We start from the raw sequence: 16,060 nt of genomic DNA on the forward strand, positions 1-16,060 counted from the left end.
GGGTGAGGATTGTGGAGATTGGTTCACTCTTGACCTCATTTCTGTGACTTAGTTGGCTGGAGAGGATCCTAAAGATGCAGTGGTTCCTCTCATTTGGAACTCTGAGCAACCTATCTCTACAGTAGTTCTAGTCCTTCCTGCCTTAAAATAATTTGAATTTTCAATTTTCAGCCTTGAAAGTTTGATTTTTTTGGTTTATTTTTGCCTTTGGGTTTTTTGAGGGAGGGAGCGTTGAAAAGAGAGCTGTAAGATGTCATGTTATATTATTCATTCAAATACTCCTTGTTTCATTTTGAGTTGAGCTTGTCACCTTAAAATATCGTGTCCTTAGTGATTATCTCATAATTGCATTATTTTGCAGGGAATTATGCAACTTTGTAAAATGATTGTATTCAAATGTATCAAACTAAATTTCTCATAAATAATTGCATCTGTACTTCTAGAAATGTAGAATCCAGCCAATCCGTTTTTAGCCTAAAAAATTGATGTACTCCAAAAATTTTTTACAATTTGAAGGAGAATATATGAATCTTATCAATTAAATTTGTATATATAACGTTTCCCAAAATATATGTGGGTGCTTCTGCTGTTTAACATCAATAGTTAATTAATAATGCTCTAAAGAATTTGTTAGTGTACAGACAATGAACATGTTTGACTAAATCATATTTTTTGTCTTTCTGTGTAATTTTATTTTGTATGAAAAACTTCAGAAGTTTAGAGTCTATAAATTGACAGTTGTCTGCACTTTTTTCAGACGCTAGCTAATATGTGATGCCTCTTTTATATCTACAGTATTAATAATCTAATATCTGAATTGTAGGAGTTGTTACAGCAGAGATGTTTCGACATATGCAGAATTCTGAAATAATCCGAAAAATGACTGAAGAATTTGATGAGGTAACTGTTTTAACACACACAGGTTCTGAGAATCTCCTGCAATCTAATAATTTTGAAATTCACTTATTCAGGTTGCTGGATGATAATGCCCCCAGTAATAAATTTCTAAACTAGGGGCAACTATAAAATATACTGACAGGTTTCAGAGTAGCAGCCGTGTTAGTCTGTATCCGCAAAAAGAACAGGAGTAGTACTCCTGTTCTTTTTTATAAAATATATTAATAACATGGGGAAAGAGTTGGTATTAGAAAAAATTACTGTATTTGGCATGACTTTATAACCAGTTAGTAACTCATCCCATGACTGAAAATCTCAAGGAATGCATCATTTCATCATGAAATCAAATGGAGTGTTTTATTGCATACAGTGTTGTGGATTTTTAAGTCAAATTTGAATTCAGTATGAGTATGAGAAATTAAAAAAAAAATTTTTAAAAGAAAGCAGCAGGATATTTTATTAAAATATTCTGTTTTTTTAAAATGAGAATGGCAAAGTTTAAAATCTCAGCATAAGAAGAAAGGAGTGGCTGAGCCTGATGACATTTTAAAAAACGAAAGCTTTTTCAGTAGCATCAACAGTTTTTAAAGGAAACGTCCAACTTCATCTGCTTCCAGGTTCCTTTTTAAATTAATTTTCATTTAAAAAAATACAAAAATGGTAAACGATTTACAGCTTGTGTATATCACCAAATACTGCACATTTCACAGGCTATCCAATAAAATTATGTAATTACGCAACTTGTCAGAACTGCAAAATCAGACAGTACAACATAGCTATAATATTAGAGAGACAAGGTGGGTGAGGTAATGTCTTTTATTGGACCAACTTCAGCTGGAGAGAGAGACAAGCTTTTGAGCCACACATAGCTCTTCTTCAGGTCTGGGAAAAGTACTCCTAGCATCACAGCAAAGTGCAGGGTGGAACAGATTGTTTAGCATAAGTAGTTAGCACATGATGTAAGGGAATGTTGTCTGTGGGGAGCTTGTTTCTGATGAACCCATGCCTCTGGCGTTCAAAGAACTCCCCAACCTCTCCGAGCTGCTCATCAAAGGCAAGCTCCCCACAGACCAGGACACCAACTCAAAGTGTCACCAGACCCTGCCAGAACAACAGATGCAAAACCTACAGACGTATCTCCACTGCTATGATGATCAACATCCCCCACAACACATCTCTCAAGATTCATCTATCTTGCACATATCTATCACATGTGGTGTACCTCATCCAGTGTATTAAATGCTTCAATAATAACTACTTGATGAAACCAGACCATCACGACATACTCGAATGAACTCACAAGTAAATGTTAAAAGACAAAAACTCCACATCACCTGTGGGTGAACATTTTTCACAAAGTGATCTTTCTTTTTGACCTATCAGTCTTCATCCTCAAAGGGAACCTGCCCAACACTTTCAAAAGACAAGCCTGGGAGCTTAAATTCATAACTTTGCTAGACACTAAAAATCATGGACTGAACAAAGATACTGGATTCATGGCTTATTACAACAATCTGTAATCCACTAACCCTCTCTTTTTGTCCTATGATTGCAGAGGTGTTAGTGGGCCACTCTACCTTGAATGGTCCCTTCTTCTTCGAGTGATTGCTCATATGCATTGCAGTTAGGTGTGCGCGCGCTGCGTGCACGTTCGTCGGAAGATTTTTACCCTAGCAACACTCGGTGGGTCGGCTGGGCGCCCCCTGGAGTGGCGCAGCTATAGCGCCGAATATATACCCCTGCTTACCCATCCGCTCCTCAGTTCTTTCTTACCGCCCGTGTCGGTCGTTGGAACAGTGGAGCGCGGCTTCGCTGACCTCCACTTCCCTAGCTACTTGTAGTTTCTCTCGTTAATTCTTGTGTATATATAGTTTAGATTGGTATAGTTAACTTTATTCGTTTGTAGTATATAGTCACAGGGGTTCGGGGATTATCCCCTTCCCCGCAACCGGTGCTGGGTACTATGCCCGGTTCACAGGGTTTCAAACCGTGCTCGGCCGGCCATAAGCTGATGCCGACAAGAGATCCTCTCCTAAGTGCCTCGAGGAATCTCACCTAACAGATAAGTGCCGCATTTGTAAGGCCTTTTTAGCCGAGAACAATAGGGGAGTGAGACTTTCGTCTCAAGTAGCTCCTGAGGGAGGCAGCTCTTACTCCTCCGCTCTCGGCTCCGAGCGCTGGTTAGTCTTCAAGAAGTGCTCCCTCAGCACCGGATCGCTGGTACCGCCAAGGCCTCCCGGCACTGGCCATCGCTGGCACCGACGTCCGCTCGGAACAGAACCCTCGCCTGGAGGATGAAGAGGCACAGGACTCCTGCTGCGTCCGAGCCGCCTGCTCCGCAGTCCGAGCGCTATACTAAGTCGGACTGCCCCGGCTCCGATACCTGCCGTGGCACCGACAATATCGGCGCCGTCGAGTCCGGTGCCGGAAAGCTCCCCGGTACGAGCCGTGGTTGAGCTCACTATTAAGCTGCGTCAGAGCCGCCTGCTCCGCAGCCCGAGCGCTATACTAATCTGACCGCCCGGCTCTGTTACCTACCGCGGCACCGACAATATCGGCACCGTCGACTCTGGCCACGCAAGAGCCGTCGAGTCTGGTACCTGAACACTCCCCAGTGCGAGCCGTGGTTGAGCTCACTATTCCCTCCACGCCAGAGACACTTCCACGTCGAGGAAGTTGATTCCAATGACAGCGCCTGCGCTGCCTCAACCCCCAGCGCCGTCAGTGCGGGTTATATAGTCGATTAGTAAGCCTGCCTTGATCAGACCACCCTCCGTCGGCGCCGCGGAGCGGCACCGTTCACAATCGCGGTCCCGCAGATGTTCTCGGTCCCGTCGTCAATCCAGGTGCTGACGCCGCTCGCAGTCCCGGCACCGTTCTCCGTTTCGGTACCGGGCGTATTCGCAGCACCGATCAGCCTCCCGTTCGCCGGCCCGGTACTCTCGGCGCCGATCCAGCTCCCGGCACCGCTCCAGCCACTCCCGACGTCGAGCCTTGAGATCTCAGTCGACCTCCCAGCACCGCTCCGGTGGCAGGTGCCGTTCTCGCTCCCGGTACCGGTATGGCTCCCAGTACCGATCCCCGGTGCCACGTCGAGCGACGTCAGCTTGAGAGGGAGACTCTGCCCAGGGCTTTTTAGCGCCTCCATGGCCATCCAAACATGCATCACTGTCGTCCTGCGCAGGCAGTTTGGCGTGCACATCTGAATCACAGTCCTGCGCGTATAGAGTCTTCCAGGTGCCCCAGGCCCAGGACCCTGACCCCATCAGTGGTCACCCTGTACATTTTGGGCGTGCCATCAGGCCAAAGGCCTACCTGTGATCCCATCTTAGAGATACAGGACCCAGTCGTGGGCATTCAGTCGACTGACGCCCCACTACAGTGGCCCTACCGTTCCTTCGGACGATCAAGGCCAATGCGGATACCATCTGGCAGTGTCCAGCCACTATCCCGCCTGCGGGCAGGGGAGTCGAACGCAAGTACATAGTATCCTCCAAGGGCTACAGGTACCTATATGTACACCTCCCCCCCCCGCCCCCTTGTCGTCCAGTCTGTCAGTGAGACGGAACGCCATGGCCAGCAGGCACCAGCCCCTAAACCCAAGGAGGCTAGGCGAATGGTCTTACTGGGCCGTAAGCTGTACTCGGCAGGGGCCCTGCAACTTCGCGTAGCAAACCAGCAAGCCCTGCTTAGCCGCTACTATGGGCGGCGGCGGGCAAGTTTACAGAGTCGGTTCCACAGATCTCCCTTAAGAGTTTGCTGCCCTCCTGGAAAAAGGGAAGAAGGTGGCGAGAGCTTCCCTCCAGGCCTCATTGGATGTAGCTGACTCCGCAGCCACGACCCGGGCCTCGGGTGTTGCCACGAGGCACATTTCATGGCTCCAGTTATCGAGCCTTCCCTCGCAGCTGCTGCACACTATACAGGACTTGCCCTTCTATGGCAAGGGCCTGTTCTTAAAAAAAACAAAAAACAAACAAACAAACAAAAAAACCTGACCCTAGCCCGCAAAGCCTAAAGGACAGGCAAGGTCACTCTGTGCTCCCTCCTGGCATGCACATGCCGGTGACTCAGCGCCGACCTTTCCGCCCCCAACCTCACTGATCTTACCCTGCGCCTAGACAAAGGCAGGACTTTGCCAGCAGGCGTCGCTGAGACAGTCATTGGCGTCAGTTAGGCCTCTATACAGCCCCAAGTGCACTCATAGTGCATGGCTGTAGTCACCGCCTCTCTCCGCCACCGTCGGATGCACGTTTTTCCGTATCTAGATGATTGGCTCACTTGAGGGTCCACCGGGGCCCAAGTTACCAGTCATGTGGGCATCGACAAGGATCTATTCCTGCGTCTAGGCCTGATGATCCATATAGAGAAATCCACTCTGATTCCCACACAGGGAATAGAATTCATTGGGGCCATCCTGGACTCCAGTCTCGCCAGAGCCTGCTTACCTCAGCCTCGGTTTGACGCGATGGTAATAATTATACAAGGTCTACAGACCTTCCCGGCAACTTTGGCTAGCGCTTGCCTAGTTTTCCTGGGTCACATGGCTGCCTGCACGTTCGTAACCGATCATGCTAGGCTTCGCCTCCGTCCATTTCAGTCGTGGCTCACCTCGGTGTGCCACCCGGGCAGAGACAGCATAGTCAGAGTCGCCTCGATCCCCCCGAGCGTCCTCGGCTCCCCCGACTGGGGGTCGACGCCCTCCCTGGTGTGTGCAGGGATGCTGTTCCATCTGCCTCACCCCTCGGTGTCCCTCATGACGGACGCCCCATCTCTCAACTGGGGGGCTCACCTAGGTCAGTTTCGCACTAAAGGCCTTCGGTCGGCTCCAGAGCTGGCCTTGCACATCGATGTCCAGGAGCTGAGAGCAGTCTGCCTTGTGTACCAGGCGTTTCAGCAGCACCTGCAAGGCCGTTGAGTCTCGGTGTTCACAGACAACACAAGGGCCATGGGTTACATAAACAAGCACGGAGGAGCACGGTCCTCCCCTCTTTGCTGGGAGCTATTCAACTCCAGGACTTCGGCACAGCCCAATCGATAGACCTGGTAACGTCCTTTCTCCCAGGGGTCCAGATCACTCTGGCAGATCGCCACAGCAGATCCTTCCTGTCTCTCAAGTGGTCGATTCCTCCGGATGTTATACATTCCGTTTTCCGGAAGTGGGGCTTTCCCCGCATAGTCCTCTTCGCTCTCGCGAGAACGGAAAGAGAGAGACAAATTCTGCTCATTCCAAGGCCTCTCCCTGGGCTCGATCCTGGAGGCTTTCTGATGCCGTGGAAGAGCCGTCTGCTGTACGCTTTTCCACCGTTCCCGCTGGTTCACAGGGTCCTGCTAAACTCCGCAGGGACAGAACGCACCTGATCATGATCGCTCCAGTGTGACCCAGGCAGCACTAGTACACCATGTTGCTAAACCTTTCGGTAGCCAACCCGATTCCCCTGCCTCTTTGCCCAGACCTCATAACGCAGGATCTCGGCAAACTTCACCACCCAGACCCGCTATCCCTGCACCTCACAGCATGGCTGCTGTGTGCCTAAACCGATCCGAGTTGCGTTATTCTGCCTCGGTTCTACAGGATTCTCCTGGGTGGTAGGAAACCTTCCACTCCGTTAATGTATCTGGCCAAGTGGAAACGTTTTCTCCTGCAGCTACGAAACGCACAATGTTCTCTTACCGAGGTTCCGATCCATTCCATTTTGGACTACCTCTGGTCTCTCAAACGGCAGGGCCTGGCGGTGCCATCATTAAGGGTACACTTGGCAGCCATCTCTACCTTCCACCAGGGGAGAGTGGCCGCATCATATTCTTACACCCTGTGGTTTCTAGGTTCCTCAAGGGCTTGGGGCGTTTACACCCCCCAAGTTCGCCGCCCCACCAAAACCTGGGTCTTCAACCTGGTTCTAACCAGTCTTATGACTGCCCCATTCGAGCCACTGACAACATGCTCGCTGATATATCTGTCCTGGAAGACAGTTTTTCCTTGTAGCCTTTGCATTGGCCAGACGAGTCTCTGAGCTTCAGGCTCTCACGGTGGATCCACGGTATACTGTGTTTCTCAAGGGCACGGTGCAGTTCTGACCACGTCCGGCCTTCCTCCCTAAGGTGCTGTCGACCTTGCATATCAATCAGGATATCTTCCTTCCGGTCTTCGCTCCGAAGCTACACTCATCGCGAGGGGAGCACATTTGCCCTCCCTAGATGTCCGTAGGGCGCTCGCGTTCTATCTCGAGCAGACAAAGCCCTTTCGTAACGCCCCAACTCTTCGTTGTACTGGCAGACCGGTCAGAGGGCCTACCCGTCTCCTCCCAGAGGATTTCATCTGGGGTGACATCGTGCATCCGCACCTCCTCTGACTTGGCCCATGTTCCATCGAGCCACCTTACTGCACATTCCACCAGGGCTCAGGCTTCTTCTGCTGCCTTCCTGGCTCACTTACCCTTCCAGGGGATGTGTCGTGCAACTACCTGGTCCCCGGTTAACACCTTTGCCTCATTGGTTCAACAGTCTAGAGATGATGCAGCCTTTGGCTCAGCAGTTTTGCATTCTGCAACATCTCACTCCGACCCCGCCGCCTACGTAAGGCTTGGGAATCACCTAACTGGAATGCATATGAGCAATCACTCGAAGAAGAAAAGACGGTTACTCACCGTTGTAACTGTTCTTCGAGATGTGTTGCTCATATCCATTCCAGACCCGCCCTCCTTCCCCACTGTCGGAGTAGCCGGCAAGAAGGAACTGAGGAGCGGATGGGTCGGCAGGGGTATATATTCGGCGCTATAGCGGCGCCACTCCAGGGGGCGCCCAGCTGACCCACCGAGTGTTGCTAGGGTAAAAATCTTCCGACGAACGTGCACGCGGTGCGCGCACACCTAACTGGAATGGATATGAGGAACACATCTCGAAGAACAACAGTTACAACGGTGAGTAACTGTCTTTTACAATATGTGCTAACTACTTATGCTAAACAATCTGGTCCACCTTGTGTTTTGCTGTGATGCTAGGCGTATCTTTCCCAGACCTCAAGAAGAGCTCTGTGTGGCTCGAAAGCTTGTCTCTCTCACCAACAGATGTTGGTCCAAGGAAAGATACTACCCTCACCAACCTTGTTTCTCTAATATCCTGGGACCAACATGGCTACAACTGCACTGCATAGATATAACATATTAGGGTAGGGGTAACAGCAAAAAAAAACAAACCACACACGTAGGCAGAAAAGGGGATGTGGGAGGGGTGGGAAGAGGGAGGGAAAAAAAGACAGGTCAGATGGAATGGAAGTCTGGCATTATTTGGCTATCTTAGCATTCTTTATCCAAATGTATCAAGAAACAATCCAAGAAAAAAAAATCACTCTCCTGTAGCTGTTGGTTTTAATTCCCTTTGCAAGGTCCAACTCTACATGGCTTTTGGCCTTTCTCACTTTATCCCTACATGTTCTGACCTCAGTAAGGTAGCTTTCCTTGCTAATACCTCCCATCTTCCACTCCTTGTAGACTTTCTGCTTTTTCTTAATCACCTCTCTGAGATGCTTGCTCATCCAGATTGGTCTACAACTCTTGCCTATGAAGTTTTTCCCCTTTCTTGGGATGCAGGCTTCTGATAGTTTCTGCAACTTTGACTTGAAGTAATTCCAGGCCTCCTCCACCTTTAGATCCACAAGTTCTTCAGTCCAATCCACTTCCCGAACTAATTTCCTTAATTCTTTGAAGTTAGCCCTTTTGAAATAAAAAACCCTAGTCCCAGATCTATTTTTGTTTATCCTTCCATCTAGTTTGAACTGAATTAGCTCATGATCACTCAAACCAAGGTTGTCCCCTACAACCATTTCTTCTATGAGGTCCTCACTACTCATCAAAACCAAATCTAAAATGGCATTCCCTCTTGTTGGTTCTTCAACTACTTGGTGAAGGAATCCATCAGCTATTGCATCCAGAAAAATCTGAACCCTATTATTATTACTAGCATTTGTCCTCCAGTCTATATCTGGGAAGTTTAAAGTCTCCCATGAGCACACAATTCCCATTAGTGTTTACTTCATTTAAAACATTAAAGAGGTCTCTATCCGCTATCTCAGGGGAGGCTCTAGTAGCTTTCTTTCCCAATGTGATTTTTGCCCAGACAAACTCTTATCCATTCCATCACTTCTTATTTCATCATTGATATACAATGCTACTCTACCACCTTTGCCTTTCTTTCTTTCTGTCACAGCACATAGCCTTCAATACCTGTATTCCAGTCATGACTACTATTCCACCATGTTTCTGTTATCCCTATAATATCTGGTTTCACTTCCTGCACCAGTAGCTCTAGTTCCTCCATTTTGTTACCTAGGCTCCTCGCATTAGTGTACAAACATCTTAATTTTTGCCGTTTGGCTTCACTGACATTCTTTACCTGATTAGGCACAGACATTCTACCACCAGTATCACCTATTAGACTGGTATCTACACTATCCTTCCTCCTTGTGTCCATTCTCCTACCCATGGCTGTATCCTTTCTTACTTTGTTTTCTTCCCTCTCAATGTTAAATTATGGCATGGCGATTACTTGGACATCTCTCAACCATCTCCCCCAAATTCCTAGTTTAAAGCTGTCTTAATCAGTTGTGCCAGCCTCCATCCTAGAAGTCTATTTCCCTCCTTACTCAGGTGAAGTCCATACCGAGAGAACAGCCCTCTGTCCATGAATGCTTCCCAGTGGCCATACATCCCAAAGCCCTCCTTATAGCAGCACTGTCTGAGCCATCTGTTGATCACCATAATCTTGTCACACCTTTGTTGCCCTTCTCTAGGAACAGGCAGAATCCCACTGAAGATCACCTGAGCCTCGATTTCCTTAAGCGTCTTCCCCAGCCTGGCATAGTCTCCCTTGATATGTTCCAGTGAGAATCTAGCCATATCATTTGTTCCCACATGAAGGACAATCAGCAGATTCCTTCCCGCTCCCGTTAGGATCCTTTTCAGCCTCAAGTCCACATCCCGTATCTTTGCACCTGGCAGACAGCACACCCTTCTGTTCTCCGGATCAGCTCTAGTTACAGGCCTGTCTATTCTTCTCAGTAAGGAGTCCCCAATCACGTAGACCTGTCTTTTCCTGGTGACAGTGTGGTTCTCCGGTCTATCCCCTGTTCCCTCTGGCTGCAAGTCCTCTCGATTTCTATTGTCCCTTGCAATCCTCTGCAACCCATCCTGTATCCTCCTGGGGCTCATATTTGGTGTTGACTCTTCTCCTCTTCCTATAGGACTAGCTGCTCCTCTCTTCTTCCTTGCCCTCTCACCTTCAGCGACTACCTGCTGTGCCCCTTCTTCACTTTCCAGCTCTGCAAACCTGTTCCTGAGCTCTATTTCTCTTTCACTGGCCTGTCTTTTCCTCTGCCTGGTTCTCTTAGTCACATGCTTCCACCATCACTTTCCTCATCAGCAGTCTCCCCTCAGAATTCTTTGGTCCTGCTTCCATCTGCAAGTCTGAGCTTTTCCCTTCAGCCTCCTCATGTCTTTGCTCCATCATCTGCTCGAACCTCCTTCTAAACTCAACCAGAGGTTCCACCTAAATTTCCAGTCCTCCAATCTTTTCTTCTGTCAGCTCTATCAGGTGGCACTTCATGCAGATGAAACTCTTTTCAGGTACCCCCTCCAGGATCATGTCCATGGCGCAGCTTCCATATCCAGTCATCCTCATTGTGTCTTTCACTGCTGCCTTTGTCTCGGTCATAGCCTTCCCACCTAAAACCTGTTAGTCCAGGAAACACAAACCAAAGCAAACCACCACCACCTACAGCAAAACAAACCCCCAGCAGGCACCAGAACACCGGCAGACCACCACCCACTCCCTTCACTAGCCTGTCAATTCCTCTGCCTAGGTCTCTCAGTCTCCCTCGCAACCTTCCCTTGCAAACTCCCACTGAAACTCCCCTGTTTACAGCTCTGTTTGCTGGCTGCAGTGCTGCTGCAGCTGTCTATGCCGCTGCTTGACTGGCTGGCTACCTTTATAGGACCCCTAAGCAGAGAAGCCCCACCCCCTAATCAGAGCTCAGCCTCTCTCCCAGCACACTACCCCTACCAGCCTCCACACGTGTAACTGCAAAATATAATACACAGAATACAAAAACCTTCTCCTCCAACAGAACTCCCACTGAAACTCCCCTGTTTACAGCTCTGTTTGCTGGCTCCTGTGCCGCTGCAGCTGTCTATAACTAATCCTGTGCCTAGTTTTTTTTTTCCTTCTGTCCCACCTTTTGGAGACTATCTGGCATGGAAGGCAAATCCTTTAAAAACTATTGGTCTTGGCGGCTGAATAAGAGTATTTCGTTTAGTTCAAGACCATACCAAAGCCTAACCCTCCTTCCCCTTCCCTTTTTAGGGAACAATCTCCTAGAAAATAGTTACAAGAGGAGATCTTGGCCTTGCTGCAAATGGGAGCCATAGAAGACATGCCATAGTCATCTTAGGAGGGTGTTGAGAAAGAAAATCAAGGATGTTCACTGGAAGAGTTCAGGTCTATTTGGTTCCTTTAACAGCATGTGAGATGTCTTCAGGCCCCAGTGAATTTCTTCCCCATTTGTAGAATCATAGAATATCAGGTTTGGAAGGGACCTCCGGAGGTCATCTAGTCCAACCCCCTGCTCAAAGCAGGACCAATCATCAACTAAATCATTCCAGCCAGGGCTTTGTCAAGCCTGACCTTAAAAACCTCTAAGGAAGGAGATTCCACCACCTCCCTAGTAACCCATTCCAGTGCTTCACCACTCTCCTAGTGAAAAAGTTTTTCCTAATATCCAACCTAAATCTCCCCTGCTGCAACTTGAGACCATTACTCTGTTCTGTCATCTGATACCACTGAGAACAGTCTAGATCTATCCTCTTTGGAACTCCCTTTCAGGTAGTTGAAAGCGGCTATCAAATCCCCCCTCATTCTTCTCTTCTGCAGACTAAACAATCCCAGTTCCCTCAGCCTCTCTTCATAAGTCATGTTCTCCAGCCCCCTACTTATGTGTTCATATTCTTAGTTAATGTTGCTTTGTCCTAAATGTTAAATGGAGTCTCCTGTTGTAATATATTAAGATAAGCTATTCAGAACACTGTCAGTTTTGTTACAAACAAATTCAGCCAGGCTGCAAGGTATGCAGTATACTTTATTTTAATTTGGAGTAGTTTATCTGTTGGAATTATGAATTCAGAATGGGCTAATCGCTTTCTTTAGCGGAGTGAAAAATATCCTTAGCCATACCAGTCTCAAGGGCCAAAATCAGCAGAATTTTTTTTCCCTAGAGACTTCCATAGCCCCTCTCTGTTTTCCTTCAGTGACACACATCTAGAATGGAATTTTTTTGTAAAAAAGCATTAAATAGCAAGTGCAAGAGATTTTATTTCAGGCTATACAAGGATATGGATATAAACTTTGAATAGGAAGCTGCCACCTGGTGCTGAAGGAAAGGGGTTCTTGATGCCTTTGCTGAGTTTTTGCTTCTCCTGAAGATACTGGGGAAAAGTATAAGGACTGGATTGGAGTAATAATGTTTGCCTCATCTTAGATTACACACTTGTGGTACTCCAATCTGTTAGCTCTGCCATGGAGCCTTCCTTTGTCAAACGGAAAGCTGACTCCTCCATCTGCATCTTGAGTCCCTTCACCTAGCAGTTTCAATAATCAAGTCCTAGTTTTCTTCAAAAGAGTTTAGCGGTCTTGTTGGAATCAACGTTCCATAAGTAAATAAAGTGCATTGAAATTTGAAAGTTTCTTCTATTCTCTTAATTATTTTGCTGTCTCTTACTGTGTGTTTACAGTGCCTAGCACAGAGGGACCACAATCTCAATTAATGAGGGATTATTAGAATACAAATAATAAAATAACTGCTTAAGGAAAATTAGATTCCCTGTGGATATTGGATTATATTATTTCTGAAGAATCTTAGCTTTTCCTTATCTTCACAGATTGTCCATGTCAGCCGTGTGTGTGTGTGTGTGTGTGTGTGAGAGAGAGAGAGAGAGAGAGAGCGAGAGAGAGAGGGCGGGGGGGGTCTTTAATTTTGTCCTTATTCATCAGTTCAAGTATTTTTTTTTAAAATAGCTGATAGGGGTTCATCAATGGATGGAAGTAAGTTTAAGTCCCCAGGACTTGAATTTGGGTCTTACCTAATTGATGGTTTTATCCTTTGACCCTTCATGGGAATGTTCTTTATGCTATTTCCTTGTAAATTGCCTTCTTATTGGCTATTGCATTGAACATTAGGGTGAATGAGATGCAGGGTCTTATGACTGATCTTTCTTGCTCTGTATTTAAAAAAACAAAAAACAAAAATAAACCTTGGTTCTAAAATACTTTTGCCTAAGATGGTAACAGATTTTCTCAGAAATCAGTTTATAAGTCTCTACATTTTATCATATGTCTCAGGATCTGCCAGGCGAGATGAGATTGCACAGACTAAATGTATAAAAAGACATTTTTGTCACAATTTGGAAATAAACAATCAAAATTTTTTGAGTTATACCCTATGGCAGTAAGGCCAAAATGTCGTTTTCTTTTTTAATTTTAGATGTTGTCCTTTGAGTAGTGTCCCTGTGGGTGCTCCACTGTGGGTATGATAGCATCTCTGCACCTGGGATTGGAGATCTTCGGTAGCCATACCCATTGAGCACGTGTGCTCCTCCCCGTATCGCACCATGAGTGGAATCTATATAGCTCTGGGCGGTCCACCCGCCCTCAGTTCCTTCTCAATGGCCTTGAGCTGCGACGGAATCCTTAGCAGAGACCTGCATATGTCTTTACTGTCCTTAGTAATACTTGTGCTTTCGTTACTATTTCTGAGTTAGTAGCTATTTCCTTTAATTTTTGTTCTTTCCTTTACCCACTCTTAATTTTTTTTTCCTTTGGCTCCCTCCTCCCCATTATTTTTAGATTAACATAGGTTTCCCTTTCTATGCCCTTCCCTACCGGGGCTTTAGCCAGATTTCCAGGGTGCCTCTCCCATTGTAGTGCCTCTCCTGCCATGAGGCCATCCCAGTGAGCGATGGCCGATCACGGTACATACCCTGGGTGAGGGGAACATATCACAGTAGTGCACCCACTGCCTCAAATTGAAGGCTCGGTCCTGAAAGGACTGTGAATTGAGGCTAAAACTTTTACTAATGGAGAACTCGCTGCAACCAACCTCAGACCCGGCCCCCGATACCTCTCCTCTGTGGTGGTCACCATCGGCCTGGTCATTGGCCAGTCCCCACTCGCTGCTCATCACAAAAGAAAATCTTCACTGTTCTGCCAAGACAAGAAGAAATGGGTCCCCGGCTCATCCACCTAGGAAAAGGCGTCCCCTTTTGAGGTCAGACGCTCAACATCTTTGGGGCGAGACCTGGCTCTTGTGACCATCCGGACACCTCTAGTACTGGGATTGTTGAGGCGTTCAAAGACCCTAAAACAGCAGAACCACAAATAGGCACACCATTACTCCGAACCGGGACTGAGACAGACAGAGAAAAAAAAAATCTGTCTGCACCGATCGAGAGCGATACTGTGCTCCTTTGGCATATATACACCAGCACTGAAGAGAAGACAGGGTAGATATCAACCTGGCCCAAGATCTTGACCTCCACATTTCACCCCTCAACAGCATTATGATACACAACACAGGCAACAGATACCACCTCCCAAGTGCAGACAGACATTGGCACAAGTGACTATGCCCCACCTGTCCAACAACAATTTTGAACATTTGGTTGAGGTCCTAAGATGCCTCTCCCGCTCCAGTTACTGCAACCATCTCCAGTAATCCATGAGTTTGGTGATCGTGTGACCCCATTCTACCCATCATGGCGAAATCATCTCCAATGAGTGGCCCTTGGAAATTGCCAGGAAGGGCTATTCTATTCTGTTCCTCTCTCCCCCTCCCTGTCCCTCTTCAGGGACGCTTCTTATGAACACTTTCTATGAGAAGAAATAAACCACTGTGACTGGAAGCCGTAGAACTGGTCTTATTCCAACAGAGAGGGAGAAGATTTTATTCTCACTATTTTCTGATCCAGAAGAAATCTTCCGGGTGTAGACCTATCCTAGACTCAAGGAACCTCAACAAGTTGGTCAAACGACAATGCTTCAGGATAGTCACACTGTCAACAATAATCCCAGCACTGGAATAGGGGAGTTGGTTCTCAGCCCTCAACTTCCAAGGCGTATTACTTCCATATCACCATACACACTCCCACAGACAGTTCCTCAGATTTGTGGTCTGACCATTATCAATAATAGATACTACCTTTGCCTCTCTGTAGCACCCAGGGTATTTTCCAAGGTCCTCACAGTGGTGGTGGCACACCTGTGCAAACAAGGGATTGCAATATTCCCATACCTAGACAACTGCCTCCTCAATGCTCCGTCCAAAATCAACGCATTTGAAGCAATAAGGAAAACGATGGACTTTTTCTCAGACCTTCCTTCTTTCTTTCCCAAGCCACGTGGCAACCAGCACAAAGCCTCACTTCATACCTTAGATGTTAGATGGGCACTAGCCTTGTACCTTGACACAACCAAATCATTCAGACAATCACCACTTTTATTCCTCTATATCGCCATACAGTCCGGTCCTGTCCTCAGTAGTGATCACTCCGAAGCCCCAGCCTTCCAACTAGGGACAGTGCTCTACAGTGACCTACAGTGGAGCACCCCAGGAGCACTACTCGAAGAGAAGGCTACTCACCCTATATGGTAACTGAGGTTCTTGGAGATGTGTGTCCTTATGGGTGCTCCACTACCCACCCTCCTCCCTTCTGCTTCAGAGTTCATACATTGATCTGCAGTAGAGAAGGACCTGAGGGCAGTTGGACCACACAGCACTATGTAGACATTGCTTATGGTGCAAGATGGGGGAGTATTGCATGTGCGGCCCAACGGGCACTGCTACCGAAGATCTCCAATCCCAGGCACAGGGACACTACTGCACCTACTGTTGAGCAGGCACAGGGACACGTATCTCTAAGAACCTCAGTTACTGCACAGGATGAATAAGTTTTTCTAATTGGATTATACATTGTGTGTCCAAGTCTGTGACCAGTTTAGAGTTACATTACCATAAAGATTGGGAATGTATCTTAGATCAGTGGTCCCCAACCTTTTCTGGGTGGCGGGCGCCGGACGACGAGCCACAGAGGACTATGGCTGACGGACAAGCATCAGCCGAAAT

At 47.3% G+C, this 16,060-nt stretch overlaps 1 protein-coding gene across 1 annotated transcript in view; it reads left to right on the forward strand.

Annotated features, from left to right (window-relative positions):
• STAG2 (stromal antigen 2) overlaps positions 1–16,060 on the forward strand; it is a 174,916-nt gene that overhangs the window by 78,971 nt on the left and 79,885 nt on the right. Inside the window, exon 6 of the mRNA XM_045030088.1 lies at positions 824–900. Coding sequence (XP_044886023.1) covers positions 824–900 — 77 coding nt within the window. The remainder of the gene's footprint in view (positions 1–823; positions 901–16,060) is intronic.

Source organism: Mauremys mutica, chromosome 9 (genome assembly GCF_020497125.1).
Source record: "Mauremys mutica isolate MM-2020 ecotype Southern chromosome 9, ASM2049712v1, whole genome shotgun sequence".
Classification (NCBI taxonomy): domain Eukaryota; kingdom Metazoa; phylum Chordata; order Testudines; family Geoemydidae; genus Mauremys; species Mauremys mutica.